The following is a 15,493-nucleotide window of genomic DNA, read 5'->3' on the forward strand; positions in this document are numbered from 1 at the left end:
GACCCCATTTGGGGTCGATCGACCATTTCACGGGGGTCGCCAAGCAAGGCTGTCCGCCATTTTTTTTGTCCGCCATTTTTTTTGTCCGCCATTTTTTCCCCTTTTCCGGCGGGTGCCTTACCTCCCTTGGGCTGGGCCAGCTGGTGGTCGGCCTGCTCCGTCTCTGCCGCTTGCCAGCTACGCCTCGGCCGGCGCAGGGAGCGGAACCACGCATGCGCGGTTCTCCCGGGCAGGGAAAGTCCTCGACTTACGACCGGTTGGGTAGTCCTCGACTTACGACCGGTTTAGTCCTCGACTTACGACCGGTTTAGTCCTCGACTTACGACCGGTTGGGGTCGCGGCATTAAAAAGGTTGAGAACCACTGAATTAGAAGATTATAAAATCAAAAGGCGGAGACTGCTGACTGGGAGAGGACATAGCAGCCTGGCAGCCCAGGATGAAATGACTGCCCAGGGCAGTGACCAGTGACCAAGCATTGCCGCCAATCATGGCTGGGGCTCCTACTAGAACAGGACTAAGTGTTGGCTACCATCTGCTCTGAGGGGCTTAAGAAAGGTTAGGTTGGAAAATAGTTTTGAACTGAAGCTGCTAAACGTGCCTGCAGAATGCATGTTCAAAAGGCCGGGAATAGGAGAACAGCTTCATCCAATCCTGTAGGCAGGAAAGGGTGAGTGGCTTGTACAGTACTCTTAATGGGCCAGGCATAAAGTGCAGATCTGCCCTGAGAATGTACCTGACAGAAAGTTATTTTTTGCTCATGGGGATGTGAGTATGAGCCTGATGTCTGGAATGCAGTCTGCATTCACAACACATACAGACAAACAGACAACTATAGTCACAATACAAAGATAGACAGAAAGTCTATCCGAAGTGTCCACCGATATAATAAAGTGGACTGTAGCCCATGAAAATTTATGCCATAATAAATGAAAACCAAACATATCAAGGAATTGTTTACTCCTGCATTAAAACCTTTGTAATTCAGGTGCTTTTGAAGACTTGGTGTGTGATGTACAGATGTACAGATGTTGATTTAATTAAGAATGAAAGTATTATCAGAAGGTGTTGTAGACGTATATGAAAGTAAAAATGCATCAAAATGCATATTATGCTTCAGTGAATGCTGATTATGGAAGAATCAGAGATGAGTGGAGGGAAAATCATGCAAAACAGAAGAAAAAAGTAAAATAAGTGAAAATAGAATAAAGAATTACAAAATAAATTATTCTTCCAAGAGAATGCAAGGATAGTAGACCCATGGAAGAGATGTCTATTTAGATTGTATGCTCCTAAGACATGGGAACCTAACTTTTCTTTTTGCAGTGAACTACATGAAGTGTATTGCAGTATAGAGACAGTAAGGTCTAAATAAATATGTTATGCAGTTTTATTTATCTGAATCTGCATATGAGATGTTTTAGGTACTCTGTGGAGCCCTGCAACAGAATGAGGATGATCTCTGAAAAACAAAGAGTTTGTTATATACAGCGTGGGAGTTGGCTGGTATTTTTTTTCTCTCTTCAAAAGAAACTATTTTGATCAGTGTGAAAGTGAAGTTGATGTTTACCTAGAGATCTATAGAGGGATGTGTCATTCCTGTATCAAAAAGATTCTACGCAAATCCATATGACAGCAGATGTCTTTTATCTTTCTCTTGTTTTTTTCTTGGCATCTTAATGTTGTCAGTGCTTCAGTTAGCAGAAAGTGTGCATGTTCCTCCCACAATAGCAGCAAAACAGGCATTTTTTTTTCAGAACAGCTTCTAGATGGCAACTTAGAGAATGCATCAGCATTAACTTATTACTACTTGAGAAGCCATTTCAAATTTTATTCCTGCTGTTTATTTAATTTTTCCATTCATATGGCTCCTCGTATCCAAGGAACTTGGGGCAGTTTATTCCTGTCTTGTTTTTCCTTACAAGCCTTTGAAGCCTTAGGATCTACAAAGCACGCTGAGAGATAATGAAGACTTGAGATCACTCACTTAACTTCTTGGCTGGAGTTAGAAATTTGAATCTGGATCTAGCGATGATCCATGTGTAATATAGTAAATGTTGTTGAAGTCTAATGTCCTTCAGGTCTAGTCAGCATAACCAATGGTAAGAAGTGATATGAATTGTGCTCCAATGCTACCTGGAACCCCACATTGATCATCATTCAATGAAATAAAAAGAAGCAATGAGAGAATAACTTTAAGGCATCTTTGTGCAGCTTGATCTCTTTCAAATAGCAAGTCAGCTCAGCCTGTTTCAGCTACAATGGCCAAGATTTTGAGGGTTTATAGAGCACCAGGCCAAGAAAGTTTTCATAACAAATACAGGGTTGTCAAGGACCATTGCAATTTGTGAAGGACAGAAGTTACTTTTTGATAACTGGGGGCTGCATTAGCATTTTCTGGAGAGTACAGTTGACAACACGATGATGGTAAGTGGGTGACCCAGGGTTTACCAACATTTTTCTTATTTTGGTTTAAGGAAGCAGATGTTCTTGGGTATTTCTTTGCTGTTCAGCAATATTAAAAGCTGCTACAGATTTCCAGAGTTTTCTGTTTGAAAATCATGCCAGAGTTTGTGATTTCAGAAGGTCATGAGGGCTGCAAAATAAGTGGGGCTGGGGATGCATGCAGCTCTGCGATTGCCCACTCTATTGTAGTGATCAGCTGAATTCAGCATTTTGACTCACATAGTGAAGATGGCAGGCTTGTTGTATACAGATCATCTGATTTAGCAATTGTAACCACCAAAATAAAAATGATTTGAGTTCTGTGGTTTTGTACGCTCGTGCTCTTGATAAAGTATTCGTGTCCTGCTTTAAAACTTTTGCTGTACTCCATATGGAAGTAACCACAAAAGAAAGGCATGCCATTTCTTAGAGCACAACTTTGCTCCTTGCTAAGATCAGGGCTTCATTGTTTGGGCTGTGATCAAGCATTTCCTGTGGCACACAATTGCTTCTAAAACTGAAGCTTCAGTCATTTCCTTGAGAAAGTAGCAATTGTGCCTTACATGTGATCAGCTTTTATATAGATCAATGTACTTTTCAGGCTTCAGATTCCTCTATTTTGAACAGCAGAAAAAATAGTGACAAGTTGAACCATTCGGAGGATATATCTGGCTACAATTCAGTATTCCTTGAAAGACAGTTTACCATAGTTGAGTTTGTATAATGGAGAAAACCCAACCATCTCCTTCTCCATGCAACAGATTCACCTTTGTTTATCAGTAGCATCGATCATAGACAGCTTGATCTGCCATATCACAACCATTATTTTAAATCCTCCAAGTTATTGATAAGATGCTGGACAACTGACACATTTGCTACTCAAGTTCCTGCTCTTTTAATCTTTCTGTTTGGAGAGGACAAATACCCTCAACCATTGCTTCCCCTTTTTACCTGTTGTGTGGAATGAAAATTATCAAGGAAGAAGGGTTTCTAGAATTTATCTAGGACTGTGTTTCATAAAGTATGATCCTAAGACCCCTGGGAGTTCTGTAAGTTCCTATTAGGGGCCTGCCAAATCAAAATTATTTGCCAGCTTATGTTGAACAATAAAATAATATTAAAATTCCATCAAATAATCATGAGAAGAGGCAGCAGCAGTGAATGCATCACTTTAGATATAGTGAATAACCATAAATATAACTCATACAAACAAAAACTCTTTTGGTCCTCCATCATTTTTAAAAGTGAAAAAGATTCCTGAGAGAAAAAAGTTTAAGAAACACTAGTATATTGTGTTGGAATTGAGGAATGTTAACTAATTCTCAAGAAGTATTTCACACAATTCAAGAAGATTAATTAATCTGGAGATGGAGTTAGCCTCTAAAAGATTGTTGTGTGTGATTAAATTTTAACTCCCCTTGGATTAATTAAGTTATGTGTACTGTTTAGAGTTCTGCACAGCATGTTTAGATTCCCCTGACTCCTATAGTGTGCAAATGGGACTCCAATTTTAAAGAGATATGGAGATATTTGCATACAGTACTCTAATCCAAAGGCAGGCAAATTTCTGGATGTAGGCTGTACTTTGTATTGCAATCCACCAATCAGAATCTAGAGCAAGAAATATATTTAGTTCAGAATTCATTCTCAGTACAGGGTCTTGTGGGAATTGAATGTTACTCCCTAGCGTTCCCCTTGAATACCTATTTCTTATTCCTAGCTTTATTAATTACAGCAATATCAGAGAGAAGTTGTGTCTTTTCTGTTGGGGCCTACAATTGGCACCTAACCATGAGATTTTCAATAATCTCTGCGTATTGCAAAATATTCAGAATATTGCTGAATTAACTAGCTCAGTTTGAACAATAGTGGGAGTGTTGAATAGAATAGCAGAGTTGGAAGGAACCTGTCTTCTAGTCTTACCCCCTGCACAAGCAGCAGACCCTGTACCATTCTGAAAAAATGGCTGTCCAATCTCCAACAAAATAGTTTCAACGTGGAGAAAAGCAAAGTCTTACACTTAGGTAGGAAAAACCAAAGGCACAAATACAGATTGAGTGAGACCTGGCTTAAAAATAGTAACTGTGAGAGGGACCTTGGAGTCCTAGTGGACGATCACTTGACTATGAACCAGCAGTGTGCAGCAGCAACCAAAAAAGCTAATACAATCCTGGGTTGTATAAACAGAGGCATAGAATCAAGATCACACAAAGTACTAGTACCACTTTACAAAGCCCTAGTAAGACCACACCTGGAATAGTACAGCCAATTTTGGTCACCATATCACAAAAAAGATGTTGAGAGTTTGGAAAAAATTCAGAGAAGAGCAACTAAGATGATCAAAGGCCTAGAGACTAAAGCATATGAAGAATGGCTATGGGACTTGGGTTTGGCTAGTCTAAAGAAAAGAAGAAATAGGGGAGACATGATAGCAGTATTCCAGTATCTGAGGGGCTGCCACAAGGCAGAGGGGGCCAGGTTGTTCACCAGAGCACCAGAGGGAAGGGCAAGAAACAATGGTTGGAAACTGATCAAAGAGAGAAACAACCTGGAATTAAGGAGAAACTTCCTGACAGTGAGGACAATCAAGCATTGGAACAGCTTACTCCCAGAAATCGTGGGTGCTCCATCACTGGAGATTTTTAAGAAAAGTCTAGACAATCACCTGTCCGAGATGGTTTACGTTCTCCTGCTTGAACAGGAGGCTGGACTAGAAGACCCCCAGGGTCCCTTCCAGCTCTATTCTATTCTGTCTCCAGTGATGGAGCATCCACAACTTCTGAAGGCAGCCCATTCCACTGTTTAATTGTTCTCACTGTCAGGAAATTTCTCCTTAGTTCTAGGTTTGTTCTATAATTGGATCCTATCCAGCAAATTCATTCACAGAAACCATTTATATTACCTGTAATCAAGTTTCCTGTATACATTCTTGTAACAGAAGTGCAATTCTTGTATCTAAGTCACAGTAAAAGATAATTTTCATGAGGAGCTTGCAATTGCTTGTGGCCTCTTTCTTGAACCTGCCCACCAGGCAGTTTGGTCTTGTACCTTTTAGGCTAAAGGCAATGGCTTGGATTCCATGGATTTTTCTTTCAAGTATCTCCTGGATTTCTCCATTGTGCTCTTTGCTCTATCAGCTGGAGCCATCTGATGCATCATAAGATGATTATATTGAAGGAAGTGGGATGTTTTGTGAATGTTTCAGATCGTGTGTATTTTCCTATCCACCTTATTTTAAAAGAAAGGTCCAGGCAGGTCCAGGCAACGTCTTTTGGGCCTTCTGAATTAGGGCTCCCATAATCCCTTGCTATCGGCTTAGCTGATAGGAATCAAAATCTACATGTTAAGGTTATTTCTTTTAAAAAATTAACAATGGCAGTTTTGCCTAAATAGTTGATGGTTTTGTGTTGTTGTGGAAATTTTATACTTTTGTATCTTTTATATCTTATATATCACACCTTTTATATGATGTACATCCTGTCATATTGCTACCTATTATGTTACTATGGCGTTAAAAAGAAAACCATCATCTTTTCCCCCCTTTTTTCTATCATTGCTGCAATACTGATAGTGTTATGTTGACCCACGACTATCTTAGATTTTTTAAAAAGGATAAACCTACCTCAATATTTTTCTTCCTTCTTGTTCCCTTAGCGTTAGATTTCCCTCCCCGTTTTTTCTCATACATTCTTAACATTCCTGAGTCATTCCACTTTTGTCTAACAGAGTAAGATAGAACTCAGACACCCCTTTACATGACCACAAACATGCTTTCTTGGAATCCTTGCTATTTAAGCATTGCAAGGATTTTTAAGTGCCTGTAACCCCATGAGTACAGGGGATGTCTTGATTGTTGCTAATATCTCAATTTCCTGATCACTAAATCCTATCAGGACATTTCCTGTACTATTGTTTTATGACACCCTCTCTTTTGTATTGTTGACCTTAAGGCTTGTCTGTGTACAAGAAATATATATAGAAAGCTTTGGTCAAAATGCTGTAAAATGACTAGCACTATAACAAGGCAAAACAGATATTTTTGTGTTATGAATCTTCCCAATTGCAGAAATTTAAAAAAAGAGAAAGTGCCACTGCCTTTTGCTCTGTTGGTGTGTACTCTGATTTTCTTAACACTGCCTTCCTAAAGAAAGCCAGATACTATATGAATGATGCACTGTTACGTGTATTCTCTAGATCAGGCATGTCAAACTCGTGACGTCGCGCGACGTATCGGAGCTTTTTCGCCATTGCCGGCAATGGGGTGGGCATGGCTCTGGTATGATGAAACCGGCCCACAGGCCGGCAGTTTGACACCCCTGCTCTAGATACATGCAGAAAAAAATAATCTCACTATGGCAGTATTCACATCACAAATGGAACAACCAGTTTTTATGTAGCCTAGTGTTACAGGAAAAACCCAACCTGTTGTTATTGATTGATTTATAGTTCAGTGTTCTGTCAAAACTGAGAAAATGGTGTCAGCCAAGTTAAATATGATAAATATGCTTTTGCAAATTTCAGAAGAAGATGTATCCTAACATTAACTCCATGCTATCCTATCACCAATGCTTGCCCTCTGATCCTGAGCCCTATCCACTCTTTTACTCAGAGACTAGAACCAAAGGAGGCAGGGGATGTGGATTTTCCTTTCTTGGCACTTGTCATGGGTCCTTCCTTGCCGTAACAGCCCAACAGCAGAAATACTAAGCAGAAACAAAATCAGGGGAGGCTCCTTCCTTGGCTGGGGGTTAATTTTGCCCCTTGTATCAGCTTTGATTCTCCTATTTAGCTGTCTCTTTTAAGGAAATCATTCCCTTAAAGGTACAATAAAATAATAGCTTACATTTGCATAGATTAAAAGTAGATGAGTGACCGAATGTTTAACAGCTCCTCTTTGAAAAGCTTTAGAAGGAAAGGGAAAGATCATTTTGATCTGTTTTATGTTCTAATCTAGCCATCCTGTAAATTGGTACTGATTGCCCTGACTGGAATGGGGAGAGGAAAGTCCTCATCCCCCCCTCCCTCCAGCTGTATTAATATAGCAATGCGATATTTTAGAATGGGAAATCAATACTTTGTGTGTGTGTGGCATCTGGATGTGTATATTAAACAACTTTATGTTGTTGCTTTCCCCCCTTCCAGCTCTTCCTCTGATCAATGGGGTTAAGGGAGGCAACAGAAAAGGTCAAACTAATGAAAGCCTCACAGCAAGCCTCACCACTTTTCCACATGAGTCCCAATATTGCACGCATGACCAGAGTTTACAATGTAATACTATTTCATCATTCTAACAAAAGCACCAGGATCCTGTGGCTGCTATTGGCTACGATAAAATCCATTCATTGCCTTCCAAACCATCTCACAATGCAAAACACCACAATATTCACTGATGAAATTTAGTCCTAGAGCATCCTGCCTATTTTTTTGCACTGAAATTTCCTGGGGAATCTGATAGAAATTGTCATTTATTCCTCTGTGGGTTTTTTTCATCTGTCTTTCTTTACCCTTTTTTATGATTTTGTTGATTTACTGTTTGGTTTACATTATTGGTAATTTGCTTTGAAACCATTTGAATTGAAAAGGAGGCAAAGAATAAGAAAAGAAAAATATTTAAGATTTTTTAAGAAAATAATTGCATAACAATGAAGCTTCATCACAATAATAAACAATGGCTCAGGCATTTAAAGTCACATTTTGAACAAACCAGCATGAAAGTAGCTCAAGCTATAACCCCTATTATTTTATCCTGATGTTAGCTATGTTGGCCTAAGAGATACTGATAGAATCAAGTTGACTCAATGAACGTCTTGGCTAAGTGTTGACCTAACCCTGCTCTTCCCAAGCAATGGATATTCTAGGAATCTGAGAGAATTGTGCCAATTGAGCTGAACTGGCATCTTTGGGCTGTAGGAATATTTGTTAAACTGTACTCATTTGGGGGGAATTGTTTCCTCACGCTAATAATGTTCTTTCACTACTTTCAGAATGTGGGCAAAGTGTTGCAGAAAGGATGCAGCTATTTGGTCCTTGGCCTCCAGGGTTTGGCCAGAGCCTATTCTTCACCACTTGGCTTGCCTGTTTGGACGGGTACATCAGTGCGATAGATCTTACTACTTTTTGAGGCGGACAAGGACAACGAAGACAACAAAAACACAATTGAGGACAGTAGCCACTTCTCCTTTGCTCCAATACACCTCATCTTCTTTAAATGCCCCAATTTGTCAAAGGAGGAATAAGGAAAATTGATCTGTTTGTGCATTTTTTGTAAAATGTTTTGCTGTTTTCAAGTTTTCATGATTCTTCAAGTGCTTTAATACCTATCAATTAAAAAGAATGAATAATGCCAAAGATACATAACTAATTAACTGGGTCAGATTTAAAAATATATTAGTCTTGGGAAAATTAATCAGTCCAATCAAAAAAATGGTGAAAAAAGGAAAAGATAAAGAATGGTGAGAGAGAGCGAGAGAGAGAGAGAGAGAGAGAGAGAGAGAAGGCAAAAGTGAAAAAGAAGAAAAATTAAGGAAACAGAAGAGAAATAATTGCTTTTTTGGCATGACCACATTGCCATCAAAATGCTGGCTAATAATCTGACATACAAGCACTACAGGCTTTTCCAAAATACCATGCTAGGAAACGTAATAACAGAGCATCTGTATGTTCATCCAGAAAAGCATTGCAAGAAGCAGACCAACTGAGAAGAGCTGAAGAAGAATGGAGACTCCAAAGGAGAAATTAATTGCTCCCCCCAAAAAACATTAAGACAGATGTGGTTGCATGAATCTTTCATGTAGGACCCAATATAGACTTAGACTCTCCTTATTAAGTGCAGAAACTTGCAGCTTCACTACCTGGAGTGCACTGTCACCCATGTATTTTTAAAAAATAAAGTAGGATAGTGATGAGGAAGACTTGAGGAAAGACTGTGTAGCAGAAACTGAGGTAGCAAATCAGGAGAATGGTACCAAAAGATCGGAATATGGGGTCTCTAGCAGTTTCAGAATCCACATTAATTGAGCAGAGATATCATGGACTGTAGGTTCAGTTTTCACCATTCAGGAGAGATTCTGAGCAAGCTGCTGCTTCATAGGGGGCAGAGACAGGAGCATTTTTGCCAAAGCAGCTTCTAGCCTTATTGCTTTACTGTAGTGGTGAAAGGTATGCTTACCCTTCTAGTGACTCATGCCTTTGTGCTTTCCCATTTGGATTTCTGTAAGGTGCTCTACTTGAGAATTCTGGGAGTTCAAGTCCCGCCATCTTAAAGTTGCTAAAATTGAGAGACACTGAGCTATTGGAATAGATTGCACTTCTCTAGAACTTTTTAGTGGTACAAGAGGCCCTACAGGCCAATACTGAATCATCATTCCAAAGTAATTATGCTGTTTGAGAATCTACTTGCAAAAGATCTAAGGCTTAGTTTCTAAGCAAAGAGAGAGAAAGTTCCTCCCTGCAGGGACTTCAATTCACCCTAAATTTCCAAGGAAATGTTAAATATATATGAATATCATGGATAGCTCTGCCTCATTGTTCAAGTTCCAGAATTGTTGTAGCGGCAGCCCAAATCTCCTGTATAGGATCTTATGTTGCCTGCCTATGTAGGACAGACATTTGTATTACAATACTTAATAAAATGTATCTTTCTGAGATGGTCCAGAAACCAAAAATAAGTAATCAGATGTATATCTCAATGGAAAAGTATGAAGCTGGGCTAACAGCCTGGATGGAAAAGTTATCTCATTTATGTAGAAGAAAGATTCCAATATTTCTATTCCCAAAAGATATGTTTCTACTTAAATAACATTCATGTTACGCTTTTTTTTTTGCTTGCCTCTGCTTTCAGTATATGTTTCAGAATCTATTTTGTATAACTGTTTTAAGGCTATATTGTATTTTAAGTTGTTAATAAACATATCTGTTAAAATGATTTACAAAGAAAAATTAAAGACATTTAACCAATTAATTTGATTACATGGCCTTATTGAATGATATTAGTCTCCTTTCCTTCTCTCTTCCTCATCTTTAGTCAAAAAGATTCCCACAGTTATTGATATAAGATCCATAAGAAACGAGGCAGTCTCCCTTCCTCAAGCTTACAATCTCAAAAGTCCCATCCAAAAGAAAGCAGGACAAGAAAAGAACGAGTCCATTTCTGCCATCATGCTGAACCGTGGTGGCGCAGTGGTTACAATGCAGTATTGCAGGCTAATTCTGATGACTGCCAGAGTTCAATTCTCATCGGCTCAAGGTTGACCCGGCCTTCCATCCTTCCAAGGTCAGTAAAATGAGGACCCAGACTGTTGGGGGCAATACAATGACTCTGTAAACTGCTTAGAGAGGGCTGTGAAGCACTGTGAAGCGATATATAAGTCTAAGTGCTTTTGCTATTATCAATTCATTCTGTTTCTTAGAATAATCAGTTGGAATGGAATGTACAGATGCATTCCAAATGTTGCATGGATAATCGAACATTTATCTAGGGATATTCTTTCATTTACAGCTATGGAATCCACATATCTCAGAAGTGTTCTCCATTTCCTGATGGGTGAGGAAAGAAGGAGATAGGGTTGACTTGGGAATATCTCAAACAGATAGAAATAGAAAGTGGAAAACCAGAGTCTCACTTCGGGGGGGGGGGGCAGGTGGTGGGATTAGCCTAGAAAGGGTAAGAAGGCTAAGGAGAACAGCAAAAGAGGGAGACTTAGGACCCAACCAAAGGCAGAAGAAACCGGAGATAATAGATAAAGGGTGTGGACAGCTATGTGTGGATAGAGTTAGAAGGAATTAATCTTGAATGAAAAGAAGATTGGGGTTTTTTTTAGCATTCCAAAGATTGATGATAGGTATCTTTGAACAGACATCATTAAAGTCATTAACCTGGCTGGAGTAAGCAGATGGGTAACAGTTTTAGTAAACCGACTACATTAATCTTGTATGGCAAAACCTTCAGAAACTTCTTCTGCTGTAATATTTAGTTTCTCACAGAAGCTTTCATAGATGTAGTTCATTCATTTATCAGGTGGATGGAGTATAGTTCTGAGAAAGGCATATTACATATAAACAGAGTTGGAGAAGAGAGGGAAAGGAATGGAAAATAGCAAAAGAGAGGTGGGAGACTGTCAGCCCTTTGAGGTAATCCAGATCAGGAAACAGATTCCTCAAGCACACTAGAACTAAACTTTATTGAGATAGAATCTTGCAAATCTGATTGAGATTTTCCTCCTTTTTTTATTATATCGCAGTGAATCGGAGGAACCAGTTCAAGTCTCTTCCTAATATTTTTCTCTATTTCCAGGATTTAAGGAATGCTTTGCCCTTTTTGTTTTTTGTAAGTTTCTGAATATTTCTTCTCAAGGCCATCTGCATGACAGAATTATCATGAATAATGATAATTATCTGCACTGTTGCTAGGTATTCTTGTCCAGATGATCTGATTAATCTACCTAGCGTAATAGGAACCTGTTTAATTCATGATCAATTGTGTTCTGGATCAATGCACAAGGTCCTTGTGATATCACACTGCAAACCCTGGCCCTTCCTATGTGAGTCCTGATGCCAGCCCCAAGTGCATAAGCCACATAGTTTGTGTCACAAAGCACAATTTGTGATTTTTCGCCCATTCCCCCTTATGGATGCCTATGCTTGCTTTATAAATTTTCCAGGTTATATGTCTGAGAAATAAGACATATTAAAAATACTTTTTTCAAAGTAGAGTCAGTGGTTAAATCTTAAGATAGACTGTAGATGGACGTAAATGGAACATAGATTTATAGCCAAGTTCAGGATTTTATAACTGGATAACGAGATGCAGCTATTTCTACTGTATTATGATAACTGCAATTTCTATAGTGCTCTTCAGCACCCTCTACTGTGAAAAATCCAAATTCTATTGAGAATGAGAAAAATCTTTGAGAAATATTACATATTATAGACTAAGCTGTTACATCAACAAATGTCTTAACTTTCCAATTCCATTGGCTCTGCAGAGTTTACAAAAAATACACCCCAAACAAAATACATTAAAATATAAAAAAAATTAAAAGAGCGATTTGAAAAGTTTTATTTTAAGCTTCTTGTTGAAGAGGCCAATTAGTAGGGGCCAATTAGAGCCATATTTACTAACTATTGTTTTTTTAAAAAAAAAATATCTTGAGACTATACCCCCTCATTTACTGAACTAGTAAAATGACATTATCCCCATACTGGATTAGAGCCTAGGATGACTGTCAAATCTTCCTCTACATGCCAGTCCCTTCATAGCCATTCGCCTGCCATCTCAGGTGTCCTTACCTTCTCCTCCCTTTGTGGTGAGAACTGTGTTTGTCAGTTGGCGTATCTGGATGTCACAGCCTCCTTCCCATGCTCTTAACTAAATTATTCTCCAAGCCCCTATTCCAAGAGCTTTGCCAGCCATGCCATGCCATGCTAAGGCAGGCTACATAGAGCATAACAAAATTAGGATAATACATGGTACAGGCACAGCCAGTGAAGGCCACCTTTAGCCTCTGTAATTTTGCAGAACCAATTATGCCCTGCTGAAAATGGGTAATACTTGCTAAAATGACTTCTTAAGAACTGCAAGTGAGGCCAGTTATCTTTGCAGAATTGTTTTCTTCTCCAAGTATTTATTATTAATGGCTCTATTTTAACTCTATGATTGGCCAATTACTTGCAGAATAACTGCACTGAGTTCAGCTAAAGCATATGAGTCACTAAGCTTTTCCCCTGGAGAGAAAAAAATGGAAGAATAGATATTTTTATCATTTCCTTTAGTCCCATAAAATAAGATTTCTATTGTCTTGTTCCACTACTTGTATACTGGGGGGGGGAATACATTTTGTTCATTGTCATTTTCCCTATTTTACTTGCACAGGATTTCTCCCTCCCCCAATTCCTTGAAAAACAACAAACCTTTCTGAGAACTATACTACCTGAGAGGGAGGGGGAGGGTATAAATTGTAGCAAATAGTTCTTAAAACTGAAACTTTTTGGATGAGAAGTAAAACATTTTCAGAGAAAATGATGATGAAAGAAATTTAGCAAAAAGTAAGTGAAGGACAATAGCAGATGAACCATACTATACTTAAAATGCAGAAAGAATAGATATTGAAAGACCAATTTGCGATGCCTGCACAAAAGAAACATGGCAGCGTGAAATAATGGTATAGTTCTAATAGAATTTTGTCTTCAGATGGTAAATATTATATATCTATCGCCTGCTTTTCATTTAAAAACATATACACACAGAATCTACACTATCTCAAAGGTGCTTTTTCAAAAGGCAACTGGACTGTTTTTTCTTAGGAAACCTTTTGCTTCTCATCCAAGAAGCTTCGTTGGTTCCGGCAGGATGGGGGGGGGGAAATGGAAGGATTAGTTTTGACAGGATGGGGGGTGGGTGGGAGCATCATAATTTTTTGCAGTCATCTGGTCATTAGCACTCTCCCTGAGAGCTCTTGAAGCGACTTGGGGGGTTTATTTGTGCCCTTAGGGTCACCTGTATCAAAGTGGAAATGTGGCTGGAGCGTGACCTTTGTCTTTCAAATGCAGATGGACTGATGAAATAAGATCTTGAAAAAGCACCTTTGAAACAGCTATGACCTGGATGGCTGATAATCTCCACAGACATTAAGGAAACACCCGAGTTTTAACATAGCCATCCCAAGTAAACAACTACAGTACACTAATAAAAGATTAAACTTTAAAGGATATGTCTGTAAGGCGCACCCTTGAATTATAAGGCCGTTTGACTTCATTGGCCCAGCTCATAAAATACATGGGGTTTAAATAATCTTTAAACAACTGAAATATAGCATTGCAAAGAAGTGGTACTATTTGAGCTGCTAATAGTGAAGTATTCTATCAAAGAAAAGTTTAAAAACGATTCAGACTTCACTTGGCTCTTTTGTTTATGATTTTCTACATTAAAATCTGAAAGCTTTGTTAGCTTATTCATTTTTTTATTTCTCATTTTTTCTTTAGTTTCTTTGCTATTTGCTTATCAGTTTCTATTTACTTTTCCTAACTTCCTTTTTTCTATTAATTTGTATTGTTTTTACTTTGCAAAAAATTAGAATCTTTTGAAATCTAAAGCATAATATATTTGATGGCAAAACATGAAATCTAGCTTTTGAAAAGGCTACTCAGTATTTCCTTAAATGCAAACTGACATTTAGAGATGGCCACAATCATCTTTTTGTTGGAGAACATTGAAAAATACTAATGTCTGTATTTTGGAGTTGTCCTCTTCTTTCCACAATTTAGGTTGAAATTAACAGGATTGTTGATGTATATTTAAATCATTGTATTTCAATGATCACTAAATCTTGCAGGTTTTCCCTCAATACTTGGGAGTTGTCAAGATATCAGACTCTGGTCTTTGTGGGCAGAAGAGATAACCCAAAGAATTGTTACATCCTTTCCAATTTTTACTTTTTTCTTTTTCTTCAAAAAGCAAAATAAAAAAATGTCAAATAGCGATGTAACTCAATAGTTGGGTTACAGTATCATACATAAAGTGAACTCCTGGGGGGAAATCAACCATCAGAAGCTGGTCAATCAACTTTCTTAAGGGACTTATTTCTGGTTCCTGGTTGTGTGTCTAACTCAGACCTTTGGATGAGACTGGAATGATTCTAATTAAAACTTGTGGCCAAATAGCACGTTAGCCATTGGCTCAAACTAATCTTGAATCCAAGCTTCTGGCTCTTCAAGCAAATTCCTGACTCCTTGATGGAGACTATTTGGTATCACCCTAAGATATGTATCACCCTAAGATATGGGGACTTGTTCAGGATAAAGCATTTTTAAGCATTGTCCCAATTAGTTTGCTGCTTAGTGGTTCATGTATTTTATATTTGGGAAACATTCCTCCCACCTGTATCATCTCTTTGCCCCCCCCCTCCAGACAGGGATGGTGATCCAGAGCAATCCCTATCCCACTTCATAGTTAAAGAAATAGGCAAGATGTTCACCAAATGCTTTTATTTCAAGGATCAATACTTTCTCCATGTCCTCCTTTCAGGAGAAAAGTGATTCAGGCAATCACTATAT

General features: G+C 38.5%; 1 protein-coding gene across 1 annotated transcript in view; it reads left to right on the forward strand.

The window, feature by feature from the left end:
* Nucleotides 1-8,685, forward strand: part of CUNH1orf115 (chromosome unknown C1orf115 homolog) — a 12,573-nt gene extending 3,888 nt beyond the window's left edge. The window contains exon 2 of the mRNA XM_015828107.1: nt 8,428-8,685. Within this exon, the coding sequence (XP_015683593.1) occupies nt 8,428-8,547 (120 nt within the window). The 3' untranslated portion in view covers nt 8,548-8,685. The remainder of the gene's footprint in view (nt 1-8,427) is intronic.
* The last annotated feature ends 6,808 nt before the right edge of the window (nt 8,686-15,493 follow it).

Source organism: Protobothrops mucrosquamatus, unplaced genomic scaffold (genome assembly GCF_001527695.2).
Source record: "Protobothrops mucrosquamatus isolate PMUCROS unplaced genomic scaffold, P.Mucros_1.0 scaffold4246, whole genome shotgun sequence".
NCBI lineage: Eukaryota > Metazoa > Chordata > Lepidosauria > Squamata > Viperidae > Protobothrops > Protobothrops mucrosquamatus.